Raw genomic sequence first — 20,645 nt, forward strand, 5'->3', positions numbered from 1 at the left:
ACGGCGAGGACATAACTGAGATTGACCTAAAAAATTTACCAACTAACTGAGAGTGCAGCCTGGAACAGAACAAACAGGGCCCTCGGGGGGTGGAGTTGGATCCTAAAGCCCAAACAGGTTCTGAAGAACTGACTGCCCGAACCGACTGTCGCGTCGGGTATCCTGCTGCAGGCAGTAATGAGATGTGAATGTGTGGACAGATGACCACGTCGCAGCTTTGCAAATCTCTTCAATAGTGGCTGACTTCAAGTGGGCTACCGACGCTGCCATGGCTCTAACATTATGAGCCGTGACATGACCCTCAAGAGCCAGCCCAGCCTGGGCGTAAGTGAAGGAAATGCAATCTGCTAGCCAATTGGATATGGTGCGTTTCCCTACAGCCACTCCCCTCCTATTGGGATCAAAAGAAACAAACAATTGGGCGGACTGTCTGTGGGGCTGTGTCCGCTCCAGGTAGAAGGCCAATGCTCTCTTGCAGTCCAATGTGTGCAGCTGACGTTCAGCAGGGCAGGAATGAGGACGGGGAAAGAATGTTGGCAAGGCAATTGACTGGTTCAGATGGAACTCCGACACGACCTTTGGCAAGAACTTAGGGTGAGTGCGGAGGACTACTCTGTTATGATGAAATTTGGTGTAAGGGGCCTGGGCTACCAGGGCCTGAAGCTCACTGACTCTACGAGCTGAAGTAACTGCCACCAAGAAAATGACCTTCCAGGTCAAGTACTTCAGATGGCAGGAATTCAGTGGCTCAAAAGGAGGTTTCATCAGCTGGGTGAGAACGACATTGAGATCCCATGACACTGTAGGAGGCTTGACAGGGGGCTTTGACAAAAGCAAACCTCTCATGAAGCGAACAACTAAAGGCTGTCCTGAGATCGGCTTACCTTCCACACGGTAATGGTATGCACTGATTGCACTAAGGTGAACCCTTACAGAGTTGGTCTTGAGACCAGACTCAGACAAGTGCAGAAGGTATTCAAGCAGGGTCTGTGTAGGACAAGAGCGAGGATCTAGGGCCTTGCTGTCACACCAGACGGCAAACCTCCTCCAATGGAAGAAGTAACTTCTCTTAGTGGAGTCTTTCCTGGAAGCAAGCAAGATACAGGAGACACCCTCTGACAGACCCAAAGAGGCAAAGTCTACGCCCTCAACATCCAGGCCGTGAGAGCCAGAGACTGGAGGTTGGGATGCAGAAGCGCCCCCTCGTCCTGTGTGATGAGGGTCGGAAAACACTCCAATCTCCACGGTTCTTCGGAGGATAACTCCAGAAGAAGGGGGAACCAGATCTGACACGGCCAAAAAGGAGCAATCAGAATCATGGTGCCTCGGTCTTGCTTGAGTTTCAACAAAGTCCTCCCCACCAGAGGGATGGGAGGATAAGCATACAGCAGGCCCTCCCCCCAATCCAGGAGGAAGGCATCCGATGCTAGTCTGCCGGGGGCCTGAAGCCTGGAACAGAACTGAGGGACTTTGTGGTTCACTCGAGATGCGAAGAGATCCACCAAGGGGGTGCCCCACGCTTGGAAGATCTGGCGCACCACTCTGGAGTTGAGCGACCACTCGTGAGGTTGCATAATCCGGTTCAGTCTGTCGGCCAGACTGTTGTTTACGCCTGCCAGATATGTGGCTTGGAGCACCATGCCGAGACGGCGGGCCCAGAGCCACATGCTGACGGCTTCCTGACACAGGGGGCGAGATCCGGTGCCCCCCTGCTTGTTGACATAGTACATGGCAACCTGGTTGTCTGTCTGAATTTGGATAATTTGGTGGGACAGCCGATCTCTGAAAGCCTTCAGAGCGTTCCAGATCGCTCGCAACTCCAGAAGATTGATCTGTAGATCGCGTTCTTGGAGGGACCAACTTCCTTGGGTGTGAAGCCCATCGACATGAGCTCCCCATCCCAGGAGAGACGCATCCGTGGTCAGCACTTTTTGTGGCTGAGGAATTTGGAAGGGACGTCCCAGAGTCAAACTGGAGCAAATCGTCCACCAATACAGGGATTTGAGAAAACTCGTGGACAGGTGGATCACGTCCTCTAGACCCCCAGCGGCCTGATACCACTGGGAGGCTAGGGTCCATTGAGCAGATCTCATGTGGAGGCGGGCCATGGGAGTCACATGAACTGTGGAGGCCATGTGGCCCAGCAATCTCAACATCTGCCGAGCTGTGATCTGCTGGGACGCACGCACCCGCGAGACGAGGGACAACAAGTTGTTGGCTCTCGCCTCTGGAAGATAGGCGCGAGCTGTCCGAGAATCCAGCAGGGCTCCTATGAATTCGAGTTTCTGCACTGGGAGAAGATGGGACTTTGGGTAATTTATCACAAACCCCAGTAGCTCCAGGAGGCGAATAGTCATCTGCATGGACTGCAGGGCTCCTGCCTCGGATGTGTTCTTCACCAGCCAATCGTCGAGATATGGGAACACGTGCACCCCCAGCCTGCGAAGTGCCGCTGCTACCACAGCTAGGCACTTTGTGAACACCCTGGGCGCAGAGGTGAGCCCAAAGGGTAGCACACAGTACTGGAAGTGGCGTGTGCCCAACTGAAATCGCAGATACTGTCTGTGAGCTGGCAGTATCGGGATGTGTGTGTAGGCATCCTTCAAGTCCAGAGAGCATAGCCAATCGTTTTGCTGAATCATGGGGAGAAGGGTGCCCAGGGAAAGCATCCTGAACTTTTCTTTTACGAGATATTTGTTCAGGGCCCTTAGGTCTAGGATGGGACGCATCCCCCCTGTTTTCTTTTCCACAAGGAAGTACCTGGAATAGAATCCCAGCCCTTCTTGCCCGGATGGCACGGGCTCGACCGCATTGGCGCTGAGAAGGGCGGAGAGTTCCTCTGCAAGTACCTGCTTGTGCTGGAAGCTGTAAGACTGAGCTCCCGGTGGACAATTTGGAGGTTTTGAGGCCAAATTGAGGGTGTATCCCTGCCAGACTATTTGGAGAACCCACTGATCGGAGGTTATGAGAGGCCACCTTTGGTGAAAAGCTTTCAACCTTCCCCCGACCGGCAGGTCGCCCGGCACTGACACTTGGATGTCGGCTATGCTCTGCTGGAGCCAGTCAAAAGCTCGCCCCTTGCTTTTGCTGGGGAGCCGCGGGGCCTTGCTGAGGCGCACGCTGCTGACGAGAGCGAGCGCGCTGGGGCTTAGCCTGGGCCTCAGGCTGTCGGGAAGGAGGATTGTACCTACGCTTACCAGAAGCATAGGGACCAGTCTTCCTTCCCCCGAAAAATCGTCTACCTGTAGAGGTAGAGGCTGAAGGCTGCCGGCGGGAGAACTTGTCGAATGCGGTGTCCCGCTGGTGGAGAGACTCTACCACCTGCTCGACTTTTTCTCCAAAAATGTTGTCCGCACGGCAAGGCGAGTCCGCAATCCGCTGCTGGAGTCTATTCTCCAGGTCGGCGGCACGCAGCCATGAGAGCCTGCGCATCACCACACCTTGAGCAGCGGCCCTGGACGCAACATCAAAAGTGTCATAAACTCCTCTGGCCAGGAATTTTCTGCACGCCTTCAGCTGCCTGACCACCTCCTGAAAAGGCTTGGCTTGCTCAGGGGGAAGAGCATCAACCAAGCCCGCCAACTGCCGCACATTGTTCCGCATGTGTATGCTCGTGTAGAGCTGGTAAGACTGGATCTTGGCCACGAGCATAGAAGAATGGTAGGCCTTCCTCCCAAAGGAGTCTAAGGTTCTAGGGTCTTTGCCCGGGGGCGCCGAAGCATGCTCCCTAGAACTCTTAGCCTTCTTTAGGGCCAGATCCACAACTCCAGAGTCATGAGGCAACTGAGTGCGCATCAGCTCTGGGTCCCCATGGATCCGGTACTGGGACTCAATCTTCTTGGGAATGTGGGGATTACTTAGTGGCTTGGTCCAGTTCGCAAGCAATGTCTTTTTTAGGACATGGTGCAAGGGAACAGTGGACGCTTCCTTAGGTGGAGAAGGATAGTCCAGGAGCTCAAACATTTCAGCCCTGGGCTCGTCCTCCACAACCACCGGGAAGGGGATGGCCGTAGACATCTCCCGGACAAAGGAAGCAAAAGACAGACTCTCGGGAGGAGAAAGCTGTCTCTCAGGAGAGGGAGTGGGATCAGAGGGAAGACCCTCAGACTCCTCGTCAGAGAAATATCTGGGGTCTTCCTCTTCCTCCCACGAGGCCTCACCCTCGGTGTCAGACACAAGTTCACGAACCTGCGTCTGCAACCTCGCCCTACTCGACTCGGTGGAACCCCGTCCACGGTGGGGGCGTCGAGAGGTAGACTCCCTCGCCCGCATCGGCGAAGCTCCCTCCACCGACGTAGTCGGGGAGCCTTCCTGGGAGGTGGCCGCTGTCGGCACCGCACGCGGTACCGACGTCGGGGACCTCAACCTGGGCGAAGGGCCAGCCGGCGCCACGCTCGACGGTACCGGAGGCGCAAGCACCGCCGGTACCGGAGGGGTAGGGCGCAACAGCTCTCCCAGAATCTCTGGGAGAACGGCCCGGAGGCTCTCGTTTAGAGCGGCTGCAGAAAAAGGCTGAGAGGTCGATGCAGGCGTCGACGTCAGAACCTGTTCCGGGCGAGGAGGCTGTTCCGGGCTGTCCAGAGTGGAGCGCATCGACACCTCCTGAACAGAGGGTGAGCGGTCCTCTCGGTGCCGATGCCTGCTGGGTGCCGAATCCCTCGGCGACCCAGAGCTCTCGGTGCCGACATGGGGAGGAGACCGGTGTCGATGCTTCTTCGGCTTCTTCCGAAGCATGTCACCGGAGCTCCCCGGCACCGACGAGGACGACGTAGAATCCATCCGTCGCTTCCTCGGGGCCGAGACCGAAGAGGGTCGATCCCGGGGGGGCTGTACCGCAGGAGCCCTCAGGGTAGGAGGAGACCCACCCGAAGGCTCACCGCCACCAGCAGGGGAATGGACAGCCCTCACCTGCACTCCTGACGATGCACCTCCGTCCGACGACATCAGCAGACGAAGTCTCGGTACCACCGACGTCGATACAGTCGCCCGATGCCTCGGCGCCGATGCAGAGGTTCGATGCCTCGATGCAGTCGATGGAGCGGCAGCCAAGGAAGATGGTCCGGACGCTGACGACGTCGATGCACTCGATGCCTCCGGTGCCGATGCCGACGAAGAGCCCGAGAACAAAACGTTCCACTGGGCTAATCTCGCTACCTGAGTCCGCCTTTGTAACAGGGAACACAGACTGCAGTTCTGAGGGCGGTGCTGGGCCCCTAGACACTGAAGACACGCAGAGTGCCTATCAGTGAGCGAGATTACCCGGGCGCACTGGGTGCACTTCTTGAAGCCGCTGGAAGGCTTCGATGTCATGGGCGGAAAAATCACGCCGGCGAAATCAAAAGCCGAAATGGCGAAAATTGAAGCACCAAAATTTAGAGGGAGAAAAATCTCGACCGAGGCCAAAAGAGGCCTACCCCGACAACGAAAGAAAACTTACGGGGCAAAAACTGAGAAATACGGGAAGGGCAGAAAACCCAAAAGGGTCTTCCGGAACACTACCGGAGCGCTTCCCGAACTTTTTCAAGGAAAAAACAGCAAAAAACACGTCGAAAAGGACGCGCGAGGTCGACTCTCTGGGGCACGAACGGCGTAACACGACCGTACCGAGCGCGGACGAAAGAAGACTGGCCGGCTCGAGCCGGTTTCGGGCGGGAAGACGGCCGCGCATGCGCGGTGCGCATGGGCGCGTGAGGACTAGCAAAGGCCTTTGCTAGTAAACTTTCCGATGGAGGGGGCTGCCGAGGACGTCAACCCATCAGTGAGAACAAGCAGCCTGCTTGTCCTCGGAGAACAGAGTCCACCACCATGGAATTGTGAGGAAGTTGGGCCTTCACCATTACAGGCTCTCCATGGACTCTGTACTGGGACTCGGACTTCTTGGGGACCACTGGATTAGTCAGAGGGAAAGACCAATTCCGCATCAGCACTTCCCTGACTGTATTGTGCGGGGGGGGGGGGGGGCGTTGCAACCTCAGCAGGTGGAGGATAATCCAGGACCTCGAGCATCTCAGCCCTGGGCTCATCCACATCCTCCAAGGGAATTGAATGTCCTTAGACATTTCCCTCACAAAGGATGAAAAAGTAAGACTCTCAGGTGGAGACCTCCTTACTTCAATCGGAGTAGGAACAGAGGGAAGCCCACAGGAGTCTTTCTCCGAAAAGTACCTGGGGTCTTCCCTTTCTTTCCATGAGCGCTCCTCTTCGGTATCGTACAGAAGCTCCCTAAGAGCAGTCCGAACCTGAGCCTGCCTTGACCTCGAGGATCGACGACTTTGTGGGGGACGTCGAGAAGTCGACCCTTGCCTTGACTCCGGTGAAGCTTCCTCCACCGACATTGAAGGAAAGTTGACCCAGGTGGCAAGTGGTACCGAGGACGGGGACCTCCCCACAGGTGATGGCCCAGACACCTCCTCTATAGTCGGTACGGGAGGCGCAAGCAACCCTTCCAGAAGCTCTGGAAGAATGGCCCGGAGATGCTCATCGAGAGCTTCCATCGGAAAAGTCTGTGGGCCCGGTGCAGGTGCCAGAATCTGCTGGGGCTCGAGAGGCGGTACCAGGCTGCCAGATGACCGACGCATCGGCACCTCCTGAATGGAGGGTGAGCGATCCTCCCGGCGCTGACGCTTCTCGGGTGCTGACTCCCTCGGCTCCCTGGAGCTCTCGGTACCATGTCTGGAAGGAGATAGATGACTGTGCTTCTTAGCCTTCGCTCGACGCCCTTCATTGAGACTCCTCGGCATCGAAGAGGAGGACGAGGAATCCACACGCCTCCTCGGGGCTGGGTCCGACGAAGATCGGTACCGGGGGGCCTGTATAGCAGGAGGCCTCGAGTTGGGCGGAGACCCACTCGATGCTTCAGTGCTCCCAGCTCGATGCAGTCTCTCAGCAGCCATTACCTGCACTCTCGGTGTCGCTGCCTCCCTCGACGTCGATGCCCTCGGTACCGAGGTCGAAGCCGACATCGAAGGACCGGACTGCTGAAGAAAAAGTTTCTCACGCTGAGCTTCTTGAGCCACTTGGGTCCGCTTCTTCATTAACTTACACAGCTTACAAGAAGCTAGAAGATGGTCGGGCCCAAGACACTGAAGACGCCACACGTGAGGGACGGTGCTCAAGATGGTCCGATTGCAGCGAGTACAACGTTTGAAGCCGCTGGGAGTCTTCGATGACATGGGCGGAAAAATAGCGTTGGCGAAATCAAAAGGCTCGATGGTGCCTATCAAAAGGGCAAGACCCGGCCGAGCAGCCTAAAAGGCGGCCGCGACAGAAAACAAGGACACATAAAAAGGGTGAAGAAAATTCTAAGAAAAGGAAAAAACTACAGGAATTTTTTTTTTAGGTAAAGGTGAGATGTAAAACAACGAAAAACAAAGAAAAAAACAGCGCTAAACACCGTCGTCGTCTCCTGAGCACGAAACTACAGCAGTAGAACAAAACCTGACCGTGTAGGACCGCGGAGGAAATAACACTGAGTGCTGCATGTTTGCGTCACGGGCAGGAAGCCGCCCACGAATGTGCGGTGGGTTGGCCCGCGCAGTGGAACGTTCGCAAAGATTTTTCCATTAGCTTTGAAGTTTTCATCCGTCTCCTGGGCCGTCGCGGACGAAGACCAACATGTAAGAATATGAGCCTGCTTGTCCTCGGAGAATGTGGGGATCGCTCCTGCCCCAGCTTGCCAATAGAACACCAGGGCTGTATAGTAGGTCGGGGGGAGGGGAGGGGAGGGGTAGGAAGCAGTAAGGAAGTGGTAGTTCGGGGGGGGGGGGGGGGGGGGGGGGGGGGGGGGGGGGGGGGAGAGACCCGAATATGAAACCAAGGTTCAATTTTTGATGCCTTTTCTGACCAAAAAAAGCTTGGTTTATATCATAGTATAAATAGATACACAAATCGCACATTATTCAGCCTCTGGCTGTCAGCGGTTTTAAAGCGCCAGCACCCGCATAACTAACCAGGAAAAGTTAGGGCTGCCTTTTGAGTGGTCCAACTTGCCATGTTAGCTATGCAGTTGGTCACTGGCACAGAATATCTCTGGTGCCTGCATAACTGCCAGCTTCTCCCCAACTCTACCCATAGACTGCTTAGGTACAAAACTGTACAGTATTGTAGAAGTCAGAGAGGATATTCAGTGGCACTGTGCAAGTAAGTGCCACTGATTATCTAGGGACGGCCCATGATCATGGTGTAAGTGGACAGGACATTCTGCCCTCTTAAACCCCTTTAAAACTCTGCCCATAACTTATAAAATATATCACTGTGCTTGTTTAACATTTGTATGTGCTGCAACTATTTCAATAAGATTGATTCATAAATTAAACATTAACTAGAAGCTAGCATTAAAATAATAGTAAATATTGTAAGGTCAAACAGCAATAGTAATGACTACATTACCATTTATCACAGAAACATGGCCCATCCTCAGTAACCACTAATTCCTCCTTTTCCTAAGAGATCCCACGTTTTCTTAAAATTCTGACACAACCCTTGTCTCCACGACCTCCACCGGGAGTCCATTCCATGCATCCACCACCCTTTCCATGAAAGAGTATTTTCTTAGATTACTCCTATTTTCTCTTAACTTCATCCTATTTCCTCTTAACTTCATCCTACGCCCTCTCATTCCAGAGTTCTCCTTCATTTGAAAAAGGCTCACCTCCTATACATTAATGCCACTGACGTAGTTAAATATCTACCGTATCCCCTCTCTTCCGCCTTTCTTCCAGTGTATACATGATGAGGTTCATAAGGCTGTCCTTATATATTTTATGTACTATGCTACTCCTGGGGTAACTAGTTGTCCTGGTTTGACTGTTGTCTTATCACATGAAATATTAGAAATCGTTATTTTACTTTTACCTTATGTATTATTTTTTAATTTGCTGTGAAATTAGCTATAAATCTATTCACGTACTATTTTATAAATGTGAAGTGCTCAGTAAAACACATATCGCTCCGGCTCGTCAACTGATCAGCAATATGTGCCCAGCATCACTGCACTTCAGCCCTCCCTCTCTCCTTCTCATTTAGCATGGAATATATCTCAGAGTTATATCAGACTCAATAGTATCATTACTTTAAATAAATGAGTACTTAGCTAGGGCTGGTGCAGTGGTCTCTTTCAAATACTGCAGAGTGCTTCTCAGCGGATATCCGGAACAGTGTGGGTGGGTGAAACAAAATCGTGCCTAAAATCTTCCAACTTGCTAGTCCATTATATTAAACTCCCTCTTGCTTTTACTTCTCTTCTAGTTTCCAGTTCTCTATTCGATTTTCTCAGTTCTCAACACTCATGGTGTTTGCTGCTTGTAGCATCTTCAGGAGAACTTAAGTGGAATAGGGTATACTCCCGTCATTCAATATCATACTGAAAGGTGAGACGCCCTTCACTCCCGCGGCTAACCGGGAGTTTAATATAATGGACTAGCAAGTCGGAACACAATGGACTAGCAAGTCGGAAGATTTTAGGCACGATTTTGTTTCACCCACCCACACCGCTCCGGATATCCACTGAGAAGTACTCTTCAGTATTTGAAAGAGACCACTGCACCAGCCCTAGCTAAGTACTCATTTATTTAAAGTAAAGTATACTATTGAGTCTGATATAACTCTGAGATATATTCCATGCTAAATGAGAAAGAGAGAGGGAGGGCTGAAGTGCAATGATGCTGGGCACTACATATTGCTGATCAGTTGACGAGCCAGAGCGATGTGTGTTTTACTGAGCACTTCACATTTATAAAATAGTACGTGAATAGGTTTATAGCTAATTTCACAGCAAAATAAAAATTAAATATAATACATAAGGTAAAAGTAAAATAACGGTTTCTAATATTTCATGCCTATATATTTTATGACAGAGACTGCTGACCAATTTGGTAGCCAACCTCTGGACCGACTCCATCCTGTTTATATCTCTTTGTAGGTGCTGTCTCCAGAATTGCACACAGTATTCTAAATTGGGCCTCAACAGAGACTCATACAGGTGAACTATCACCCTTTTTTTTTCTGCTGGTCATCCTTCTCCTTATGCACCCAAGCATCCTTCTGGCTTTGACTGTTGCCTTTATCATCTGTTTGGCCACCTTAAAATCATTAAGACACAATCACCCCCAAGTCCCACTCTTCTTTCGTACACAGAAGCACTTCATCCCCTATACTGTACCATTCCCTTGGATTTTTGTAACCCAAGTGCATGACCCTGTACTATTTAGCATTAAATCTTAGTTGTCAATTATTAGACCATTCTTCAAGTTTCACTAGATCCTCTCTCATGCTATCCTCACCCTCTAGTGTGTCCACCCTATTACAGAGTTTGGTATCATCCACAAAGAGACCATCCTTCCGCAATATCACTCACAAAGATGCTAAAAAAGAGCCGACCTGAGGACCGATCCCTGCAGTACACCACCGATAGCATCCTTTTCCTCAGAGCAAGCTCCATTTACCACTACCCACTGTCTCCTTCCATTTAACCAGTTTTTAACCCAGTTAGTCACTTCAGTGCCCGTACCGAGGGCACGCTGAGTTTATTTATCAGTCGCCTGTGTGGAACCGTGTCAAAGGCTTTGCTAAAATCCAAGTACACCACATCTAGTGTTCTTCCCATGTCCAACTGTTTGGTCACCCAGTCAAAGAAATCAATCAGATTAGTCCAACAAGATCTGCCTCTAGTGAAACCTTGCTGCCTCGGGTCCTTCAGTCCATTCAATTTCAGAAATCTCAATCTTCTGCTTTAGAAGTGTTACCATTAGTTTACTCACCACCGAGGTCAGACTGACAGGTCTGTAATTCCCAACCTCCTCCTTTCTTGTGCAGAGGGACCACATCCGCCCAGTCCTCCGGGACCACTCCAGACTCTAAGGAAGCATTGAAGAGCTCAACAGTGGAGCCGTCAGAACTTTTCCGAGTTCCTTGAGTACCCTCAGATGTATCCCATCAGGCCCCATCGCTTTGTCTACTTTTAGTTTAGCTAGTTCCTCATGAACACAATCTTCTGAGAACTAGCCGTTAAGCCCGTTAAAACGGGCGAGATTTCCAGCTACCCTCCTCGCCGCCGCTCCCTCCCCCCTCCATTGACCTGACAGCGCCTCTCACCTCCGTGTGCAAGCTCTGCTGCTGCCTGCAGCGCTTCCACACGGAGGTGAGAGGCGCTGTCAGGTCAGTGCAGGGGGCCCAATACGGAGGGGGGCGGGAGCGGCGGCGGGGATGGGGGGGGTGGAGGTTGGTGCGCGCGATGTTCGTTTCCAGGCTCCAGCGGCAGCGTCCGACTCCGTTTCCCTCTCTGTTCCACCCTCTGACATCATCACGTCTTGACGCGAGGGCGGGACAGAGAAGGAAGTCTCTACTGCACATTTGCAGGTGAGTCGGTCACTTGCCATTTATATGTTTGATTGGTCCTGGTCTACCATCCATCCCCATTAGCATTTTCTGTGGTCCTACCCCTGGCCTTTCATCCGTGAACACTGGCAGAAATAATTGATAAGAAATTCAGATTTAGTTTAGTTTATTATTTATTGGGATTTATTAACCACCTTTATGAAGAGATTCACCCAAGGCGATGTACTGCAGGTACAGTTTAATATAAAACTTACAATTTTGTTAACAGCATAACAATAGTAAAATAACCAAGAATAAGCATAAATACAATAAGAGGTAAACTTGAAAACAGTAAATTGAAACCTAATAGAACTACCGTGAAATATACACATTTAACAGCACTGGAATTCAAATACCAGAGATATAATAAAATGTTAGCCTAATACTAATGATATATCTAATAAGCATGCATTAGAACATTCAACAGATACGATGCTAAAGATTTTCTACAATATGGCTTACCATACAGATGAGGGACTAACAGCAGCTATATGATAGGAACAAGATGCGTGGTACAGATTCAGTTGGGATAATTCGAAGGTTAGCTAAACTCAAGGAACATTCTTTGTATAGTTAAGAGATAAGGAACTGATCTAAGTTACAGTTGTGTAGCAAGCCAGTCCAGGTGCAGAATGAGTGTATAGTCGGTCACCGTATGTATTAAAGACTTGGGAGAAGAGCCAGGCTTTCACCTGCTTCCTGACGTAGAGGTAGTCTCAAGTTATATGTAGCCCCTTTGGGAGTAAATTCCAAAGCATGGGGGCTACTCCTGAGAAGGCTCGCTGGCGAGTATCACATAGTACTTGCTATATCGCCTTTGCCAACTTAGCAGATCAAAGCGGTTTACAAGAATTAAAAACAAGTCAAAGGAAACAGAAAGGAACTACAATATTTATAGAAAATATAAAAGCCATCCATACAAGCTACAATCAAGGGAGAGATTGGATCAGGGAAAGGGAAAGGAGTGGAGTAGGGGGAGGGAGGGAAGGGAGAAGAGGGGTAGTGTAAGGTACTGAAATAGTCCAAAAGAAGGAAAGAGAAAGAAAAGAAACCTGGTTAAGTATAAAAAGCAGGCGTAAAAAGCCAGGTCTTTAAGGCTACTTTAAATCTATTTTACGATGATTCACATCTAATTTCTTTCAGAAGAGAGTTACAATGAAAGGGGGCAGCGAAAAAGAAAGCACAGCGACATGTGGACTCCAAGCTGGCCTTTTTTGGCCCAGGGAGAAACAAAAGGTGATCACTGACTGAACATAAAGTGTGAGCAGGAGAATAAGGAACGGTAAGACTAAAAAGATGACATGGAAGATCCAACCTAAAAGCCTAAAAAGTAAGTATAAGTTTGAACAAGATTCTTTGCTCAACAGGAAGCCAACGGTGACTTTTTAACAGAGGTGAAGAGCACTCAAAACGATATGCATGACAGAGAAGACAAACAGCTGTGTTTTGCAGGAGATTGGAGCTTTTATAATTAAATAGCAGGGACAGCCAAGATAAATAATGTTACAGTAGTCGAGTCTTGTTATTAGAAGGGACAGTACGAGAGTGAGAAGCTTCTGGGTTGAATTAACGACGAATCAAGTGCAACTGACATAAAATATTGAAACCAGATTTGCAAACAGTAGAAATATGGCGTGCAAAGGGAAGTTGAGAATCAAGGATAACCCTTAGGTTTCGGAAGGAGTTAACTGGTAGAATATCTGTCCCCAGAAAGTGAAGGGGGAGGAAGAAATGGAAGGACCCCCGGTAAACCAGCAGCTACTGTTTTTTGTGAGTTTAAGACCATCTTATGATCAGTGATCCATTCAGAAAATAAAGGTGAGACAGTTCTGAAGTGGGGTAATGGACTGGATTTGTGGGGAAGAGAAGTAAAATGTCATCAGCATAAAAGTAACAAGAAATGATATAGTAGAATTGGAAAAGGTGCAGCGAAGGGCGACTAAAATGATAGCGGGGATGGGACGACTTCCCTATGAAGAAAGACTAAGGAGGCTAGGGCTTTTCAGCTTGGAGAAGAGACGGCTGAGGGGAGAAATGATAGAGGTATATAAAATATTGAGTGGAGTGGAACAGGTGGATGTGAAGCGTCTGTTCACACTTTCCAAAAATACTAGGACTAGGGGGCATGCGATGAAACTGAAGTGTAGTAAATTTAAAACAAATCGTAGAAAATGTTTCTTCACCCAACTCATAATTAAACTCTGGAATTCATTGCCGGAGAACGTGGTGAAGGCGGTTAGCTTAGCAGAGTTTAAAAAGGAGCTAGACGGTTTCCTAAAGGACGTCCATAAACCACTACTAAATGGACTTGGGAAAAATCCACAATTCCAGGAATAACATGTATAGAATGTTTGTACGTTTGGGAAGCTTGCCAGGTGCCCTTGGCCTGGATTGGCCGCTGTCGTGGACAGGATGCTGGGCTTGATGGACCCTTGGTCTTTTCCCAGTGTGGCATTACTTATGTACTTATGCGTGAGGATTGGATGAGAGTAGTGAGGGGACTGAGGAAAAGATTGAGGGCATAGTACACAGCCCTGGGGAACACCACACAGAAGCGGGTGGGGAGAGGATATAGAGGAGTCAGTTACAACCTTATATGATCGGTGAGAAAGAACTGTACCCTGGAATCAGAGAGAAAAAAGGCGGGATAGTAAAAGGGTGTGTCAACTAAGTCAAAGACAGCCAACAGATCAAGTGAAAAGCGAATGCTACATACCTGTAGAAGGTATTCTCCGAGGACAGCAGGCTGATTGTTCTCACTGATGGGTGACGTCCACGGCAGCCCCTCCAATCGGAAACTTCACTAGCAAAGGCCTTTGCTAGTCCTCGCGCGCTCATGCGCACCGCGCATGCGCGGCCGTCTTCCCGCCCGAACCGGCTCGTGTTCGTCAGTCCCATATGTAGCAAAACAAAGCAAGGGAAGACACAACTCCAAAGGGGAGGTGGGCGGGTTTGTGAGAACAATCAGCCTGCTGTCCTCGGAGAATACCTTCTACAGGTATGTAGCATTCGCTTTCTCCGAGGACAAGCAGGCTGCTTGTTCTCACTGATGGGGTATCCCTAGCCCCCAGGCTCACTCAAAACAACAACCATGGTCAATTGGGCCTCGCAACGGTGAGGACATAACTGAGATTGACCTAAAAAATTTACCAACTAACTGAGAGTGCAGCCTGGAACAGAACAAACAGGGCCTTCGGGGGGTGGAGTTGGATCCTAAAGCCCAAACAGGTTCTGAAGAACTGACTGCCCGAACCGACTGTCGCGTCGGGTATCCTGCTGCAGGCAGTAATGGGATGTGAATGTGTGGACAGATGACCACGTCGCAGCTTTGCAAATTTCTTCAATAGAGGCTGACTTCAAGTGGGCTACCGACGCAGCCATGGCTCTAACATTATGAGCCGTGACATGACCCTCAAGAGCCAGCCCCGCCTGGGCGTAAGTGAAGGAAATGCAATCTGCTAGCCAATTGGATATGGTGCGTTTCCCCACAGCCACTCCCCTCCTATTGGGATCAAAAGAAACAAACAATTGGGCGGACTGTCTGTTGGGCTGTGTCCGCTCCAAATAGAAGGCCAATGCTCTCTTGCAGTCCAATGTGTGCAGCTGACGTTCAGCAGGGCAGGAATGAGGACGGGGAAAGACAATTGACTGGTTCAGATGGAACTCCGACACGACCTTTGGCAAGAACTTAGGGTGAGTGCGGAGGACTACTCTGTTATGATGAAATTTGGTGTAAGGGGCCTGGGCTACCAGGGCCTGAAGCTCACTGACTCTACGAGCTGAAGTAACTGCCACCAAGAAAATGACCTTCCAGGTCAAGTACTTCAGATGGCAGGAATTCAGTGGCTCAAAAGGAGGTTTCATCAGCTGGGTGAGAACGACATTGAGATCCCATGACACTGTAGGAGGCTTGACAGGGGGCTTTGACAACAGCAAACCTCTCATGAAGCGAACAACTAAAGGCTGTCCCGAGATCGGCTTACCTTCCACACGGTAATGGTATGCACTGATTGCACTAAGGTGAACCCTTACAGAGTTGGTCTTGAGACCGGACTCAGACAAGTGCAGAAGGTATTCAAGCAGGGTCTGTGTAGGACAAGAGCGAGGATCTAGGGCCTTGCTGTCACACCAGACGGCAAACCTCCTCCATAGAAAGAAGTAACTCCTCTTAGTGGAATCTTTCCTGGAAGCAAGCAAGATGCGGGAGACACCCTCTGACAGACCCAAAGAGGCAAAGTCTACGCTCTCAACATCCAGGCCGTGAGAGCCAGGGACCGGAGGCTGGGATGCAGAAGCGCCCCTTCGTCCTGTGTGATGAGGGTCGGAAAACACTCCAATCTCCACGGTTCTTCGGAGGACAACTCCAGAAGAAGAGGGAACCAGATCTGACGCGGCCAAAAAGGAGCAATCAGAATCATGGTGCCTCGATCTCGCTTGAGTTTCAACAAAGTCTTCCCCACCAGAGGTATGGGAGGATAAGCATACAGCAGACCCTCCCCCCAGTCCAGGAGGAAGGCATCCGATGCCAATCTGCCATGGGCCTGAAGCCTGGAACAGAACTGAGGGACTTTGTGGTTGGCTCGAGATGCGAAGAGGTCTACCAAGAGGGTGCCCCACACCTGGAAGATCTGTCGCACTACACGAGAATTGAGCGACCACTCGTGAGGTTGCATAATCCTGCTCAACCTGTCGGCCAGACTGTTGTTTACGCCTGCCAGATATGTGGCTTGGAGCACCATGCCGTGACGGCGAGCCCAGAGCCACATGCTGACGGCTTCCTGACACAGGGGGCGAGATCCGGTGCCCCCCTGCTTGTTGACGTAGTACATGGCAACCTGGTTGTCTGTCTGAATTTGGATAATTTGGTGGGACAGCCGATCTCTGAAAGCCTTCAGAGCGTTCCAGATCGCTCGCAACTCCAGAAGATTGATCTGCAGATCGCGTTCCTGGAGGGACCAGCTTCCTTGGGTGTGAAGCCCATCGACATGAGCTCCCCACCCCAGGAGAAACGCATCCGTGGTCAGCACTTTTTGAGGCTGAGGAATTTGGAAGGGACGTCCCAGAGTCAGATTGGACCAAATCGTCCACCAATACAGGGATTCGAGAAAACTCGTGGACAGGTGGATTACGTCTTCTAGATCCCCAGCAGCCTGGAACCACTGGGAAGCTAGGGTCCATTGAGCAGATCTCATGTGAAGGCGGGCCATGGGAGTCACATGGACTGTGGAGGCCATGTGGCCTAGCAATCTCAATATCTGCCGAGCTGTGATCTGCTGGGACGCTCGCACCCGCGAGACGAGGGACAACAAGTTGTTGGCTCTCGTCTCTGGGAGATAGGCGCGAGCCGTCCGAGAATCCAGCAGAGCTCCTATGAATTCGAGTCTCTGCGCCGGGAGAAGATGGGACTTTGGGTAATTTATCACAAACCCCAGTAGCTCCAGGAGGCGAAGTCATCTGCATGGACTGCAGGGCTCCTGCCTCGGACGTGTTCTTCACCAGCCAATCGTCGAGATATGGGAACACGTGCACCCCCAGCCTGCGAAGTGCTGCTGCTACTACAGCCAAGCACTTTGTGAACACCCTGGGCGCAGAGGCGAGCCCAAAGGGTATCACACAGTACTGGAAGTGACGTGTGCCCAGCTGAAATCGCAGATACCCCTTGTTTCATGAGCGGTGCTGCTACTACGACCCTAACTTAGGAGAAAGTGCACGTAGCTGCCGCGAGACCGAAGAGCAGGGCACGAAACTGGAAATGTCAACCTAGAATCGTAAAGCGCCAGAATCTGCAATGAACGTGCCGAATAGGACTATGTAAATAAGCCTCTGACATATCCAAGGTTGTGAAATACTCTCCTCGCCGAACTGTCACTATGACTGACCGAGGAGTCTCCATACCAAAAGTTGTGACCCTGAGAGCACGATGAACATCCTTTCAGATGTAAAATAGAACGGAAGGGAGAGTACTGCTGAAAATGACCGGTTAATGCTTAAGCAAAAACTAGCCATTTTCTGGGTTCTGGGGAGGAGAGGAAGGGTGACCAAGGACACTACCTAAATAGGACTCCATACCCCAAGCCCTATCTCTGTGGCATCTCATAGCTGGTTAAACTTTGAAGATAGGCGTCCACCAGCTATGGTAGCACACTCTGGACAGGAAAAAATTCTTTTTTTTTTTTTGAGTAGGTTCAACCATTTGCTCAGAATGGACGTAAGATTCACCCGCCTTTAATTTCCTGGATCTCCTCAATCCTCGTACCATGGTCAAGCCTCCTCCCTCACTGAGACGTACCAAACCCACACTCATTAGATATGAATGCTGGGTTTATTGGACTTTTGGTCCTACCCGGTATGGCAATACTTATGCACCTATGCCATTAGACATGAATGCTGGGCTTGATGGACTTTTGGTCTTTCACAGTATAGCAATACTTATGCACCTAAGGCATAAATGCACAGGAAGTAAGTGAGTTGCCTTCCAATTGACAGGAAGTTCTGGAGTGAGGGCACATAGAATGAAAATGAAAAAAGGACAGACTTGTAAAATAATTTTAATGGAAAAGGTGAATTTGTGCCACAGGCAATTGTGAAGGCGATGGAGACAAGACTGTATATGAATTCAAGAAAGGAGACAAGAAGGGATGCCTTATAATCTGAGTGGATCGGGCTGCTGCAGCCTCCCCTGTATGGCGGATTTCTCTCCGCCCGAGAAACTCGTCGCTCCTTTTTTTTTTTTTTTTTTTTTTTTTTTTAAACAAGCCAGCGCCCGCTGCCCAAAACGCTAAAAACGGAGGAAGAAATTGCGAGGAATCAAATGACTCATTAAAGGCCCAGGCAACATTATTTTCTTCTAGCTATCTATTTTTTTTTTTTTTTTTTAAACAGCTGAATTAGAAAAAGAAAAAGTGCTCAAGATCAATAGAATAGCACAGAGCTACCTGCTCGTTAGCAGTCTGTGCTGGATAGAAAGCTGGGCTGTTTTTTTTTTTTTTTTAACCAGCTGAACTTGCTCATTACAAGTCTGGGGAAAGAAAAATACTTCTGCTTGTAAGTTCCTATAGAGATTAGGAAAGAAGAAAGAAGCGCTCAAGAGCAATAAAATAGCACAGAGCTGCCTTTTTTTTTTTTTAAACAGCTTGCTCGTTAAAATGCTGGAGACGGAAAAATACTTGTACTTTTAACATTCTATAGTGGCTGCCTCTCCCAAAGACATACACCTTTCTAAACAAAGGGTAGCCCTTCCCAGCTACGTATGGGAGATGGGGAGGAAGGGGGGAGGGACTCGGGGACACCCGAGTTTAACACCCCCAGAGGCTGTAAAAGAAAGAAAGGAAAAGAAATCCCTATCTGACCAGCGTCTAACAGAGAATTCCTAGGCACAGAAGAAGAAGTAGCATTGTTGTTATTATTAACCTCTAAAAGAGAAAGAGAGAGACTAAAGGGCTCGCTTCCTACCTGCTGGGAGACTGAGAAAATACTGAGGCTAAGGTCACATGGCCAGGGCTCCTATTGGCTCTCTAGAGTCAGAGTTTTTTCTCAGTCTCCACCTGCTGGTAGGCAAGCACAACCCATCAGTCCAATCCTGGTCCGGTCCGGAAGGACGCTAAGGAAGTTAGTTTTTATGAAATCTAGAACCTTCAATCTTGAATAAGCCCTCTCCTCCTGTGTCTTAATATTGAAACACACCATTCGGTGATCACTAGATGCCAAATGATCACCCACCATAACATCAGAAATATTCCCCCATTTGTAAGCACCAGGTCTAGAATAGCTCCATTACCCCATAACAATTCTTCCTGTAGAGAATTCAAGATCCCTTTGCTTACTCCAACAGACGTCTGGCATATTAAAATCACTTATCAGTAGTACTTCCCCTTTCCTAGCTATCTTGTGAATCTCTTCAATTAAGTCTCTGTCCATTTCTTCTGACTGTGAAGGTGACCTGTATATTACACCAATTTAAATACATTTCCTTTCCCTCTCACCAGTTTAAACACAGTGCTTCTTCCTTACTCCATATAACTTGCAACTGTCAGTTTAATATTATTCTTAACATATAATGCCACTCCTCCAACCAAAGACCTGTACAAAGTGTTAGCTGTGAAACCTCTCTCCAATGCTGTACTAAACCACCTTACTACACCACTGGTTTGCAACAGAAGTTTAACAGTTTAAGATAGTAAGCCGTGCATAACATACAGTGGACGATACAGAACATCAGAAACATGTCTACAGCCACCTCTCATTAAGTTTTTTGTGCAAGACTAACAAGTGTCTGACATGAAACATTGAAAGAATATCTAGTGGATGCCTACATTGTAATTTAATTCTAAGGTTTGTTTCATCTTTTTACAATTATTCCATATATACTTTAATGTTGTTAAATCAACTTACCTATAATGTTTGGGTGCTGAAGGTTTTTTAAAATGATAGCTTCTTCATTGAGTCTCTGTTCATAAATATTTTGATGCATGTTATTAAGTTTTGCATTAATCTTCTTCACAGCCCAAGGGGATTGAGACAAGCCTCTCGGAGATCTAAATTAACAGTGAAATGGTATGATACATAATTATGCACTATTCCTTATGTTGCATTGATTGCTCATAGTTAATAATGGCTTAAGCTTGAATAAGTCTACAGTTCTGATTCCATAAGATCCTTCAAGCTGAGCGGGCACAGAACAATGAATACTTTAACTGAAAGCCTTGCAAAAACAAGATTCTGTAGGAGCATCATGTAGGTGACTAGGCAAGAGAGCACTTCTCTCTCTCAGAAAATTAAAAAAAAAAAAAAAAAAATCAAGCAACCCAGAATGTTAGAGGGACCCATTATGCTGACGGCATCATCCTTCAGGCGTTACATAAAAAAAAAAAAACGTAAACATTAATGGCCCCATGATACATTCACAAAAGTGGGAATAATCCCAGGAAATATGATTTTGCGCAAATATAGTGTTCATACTCTGACTGAGCATCTCATTACCACTACTTGTCACAACTAACACATCAGTAAAGGTCAAAGTGAGTTTACTTGTCCAAGATCCTTCCCAATTCCCTAAACAGTTCTTGAATATTTTCTAGTTTACCTTTATCCAGAAGAGGACAAGAGATCAATATATTAAGTAGAAAGGAAGAAGGATCAAAGTGAATATGAAGCAAGTCTACTTTAGAGAGCAGGTTATGCCTAGAATAGCTTAATGGTAGTAACAACAAGACAAAATTCAGTTATATTTGGTTGGTAGAAGGGCAATATAGGAAGACGAACAGAGATTGAGT

At 49.0% G+C, this 20,645-nt stretch overlaps 1 protein-coding gene across 4 annotated transcripts in view; it reads right to left on the reverse strand.

Annotated features, from left to right (window-relative positions):
- The window catches only part of PBK (PDZ binding kinase), a 103,442-nt gene that overhangs the window by 50,168 nt on the left and 32,629 nt on the right, over positions 1-20,645 (reverse strand). For all 4 annotated transcript variants that reach the window (XM_030195546.1, XM_030195544.1, XM_030195547.1 and 1 more), the window contains exon 4: positions 19,765-19,907. In XM_030195546.1, the coding sequence (XP_030051406.1) occupies positions 19,765-19,907 (143 nt within the window). The remainder of the gene's footprint in view (positions 1-19,764; positions 19,908-20,645) is intronic.

Source organism: Microcaecilia unicolor, chromosome 3 (genome assembly GCF_901765095.1).
Source record: "Microcaecilia unicolor chromosome 3, aMicUni1.1, whole genome shotgun sequence".
Classification (NCBI taxonomy): domain Eukaryota; kingdom Metazoa; phylum Chordata; class Amphibia; order Gymnophiona; family Siphonopidae; genus Microcaecilia; species Microcaecilia unicolor.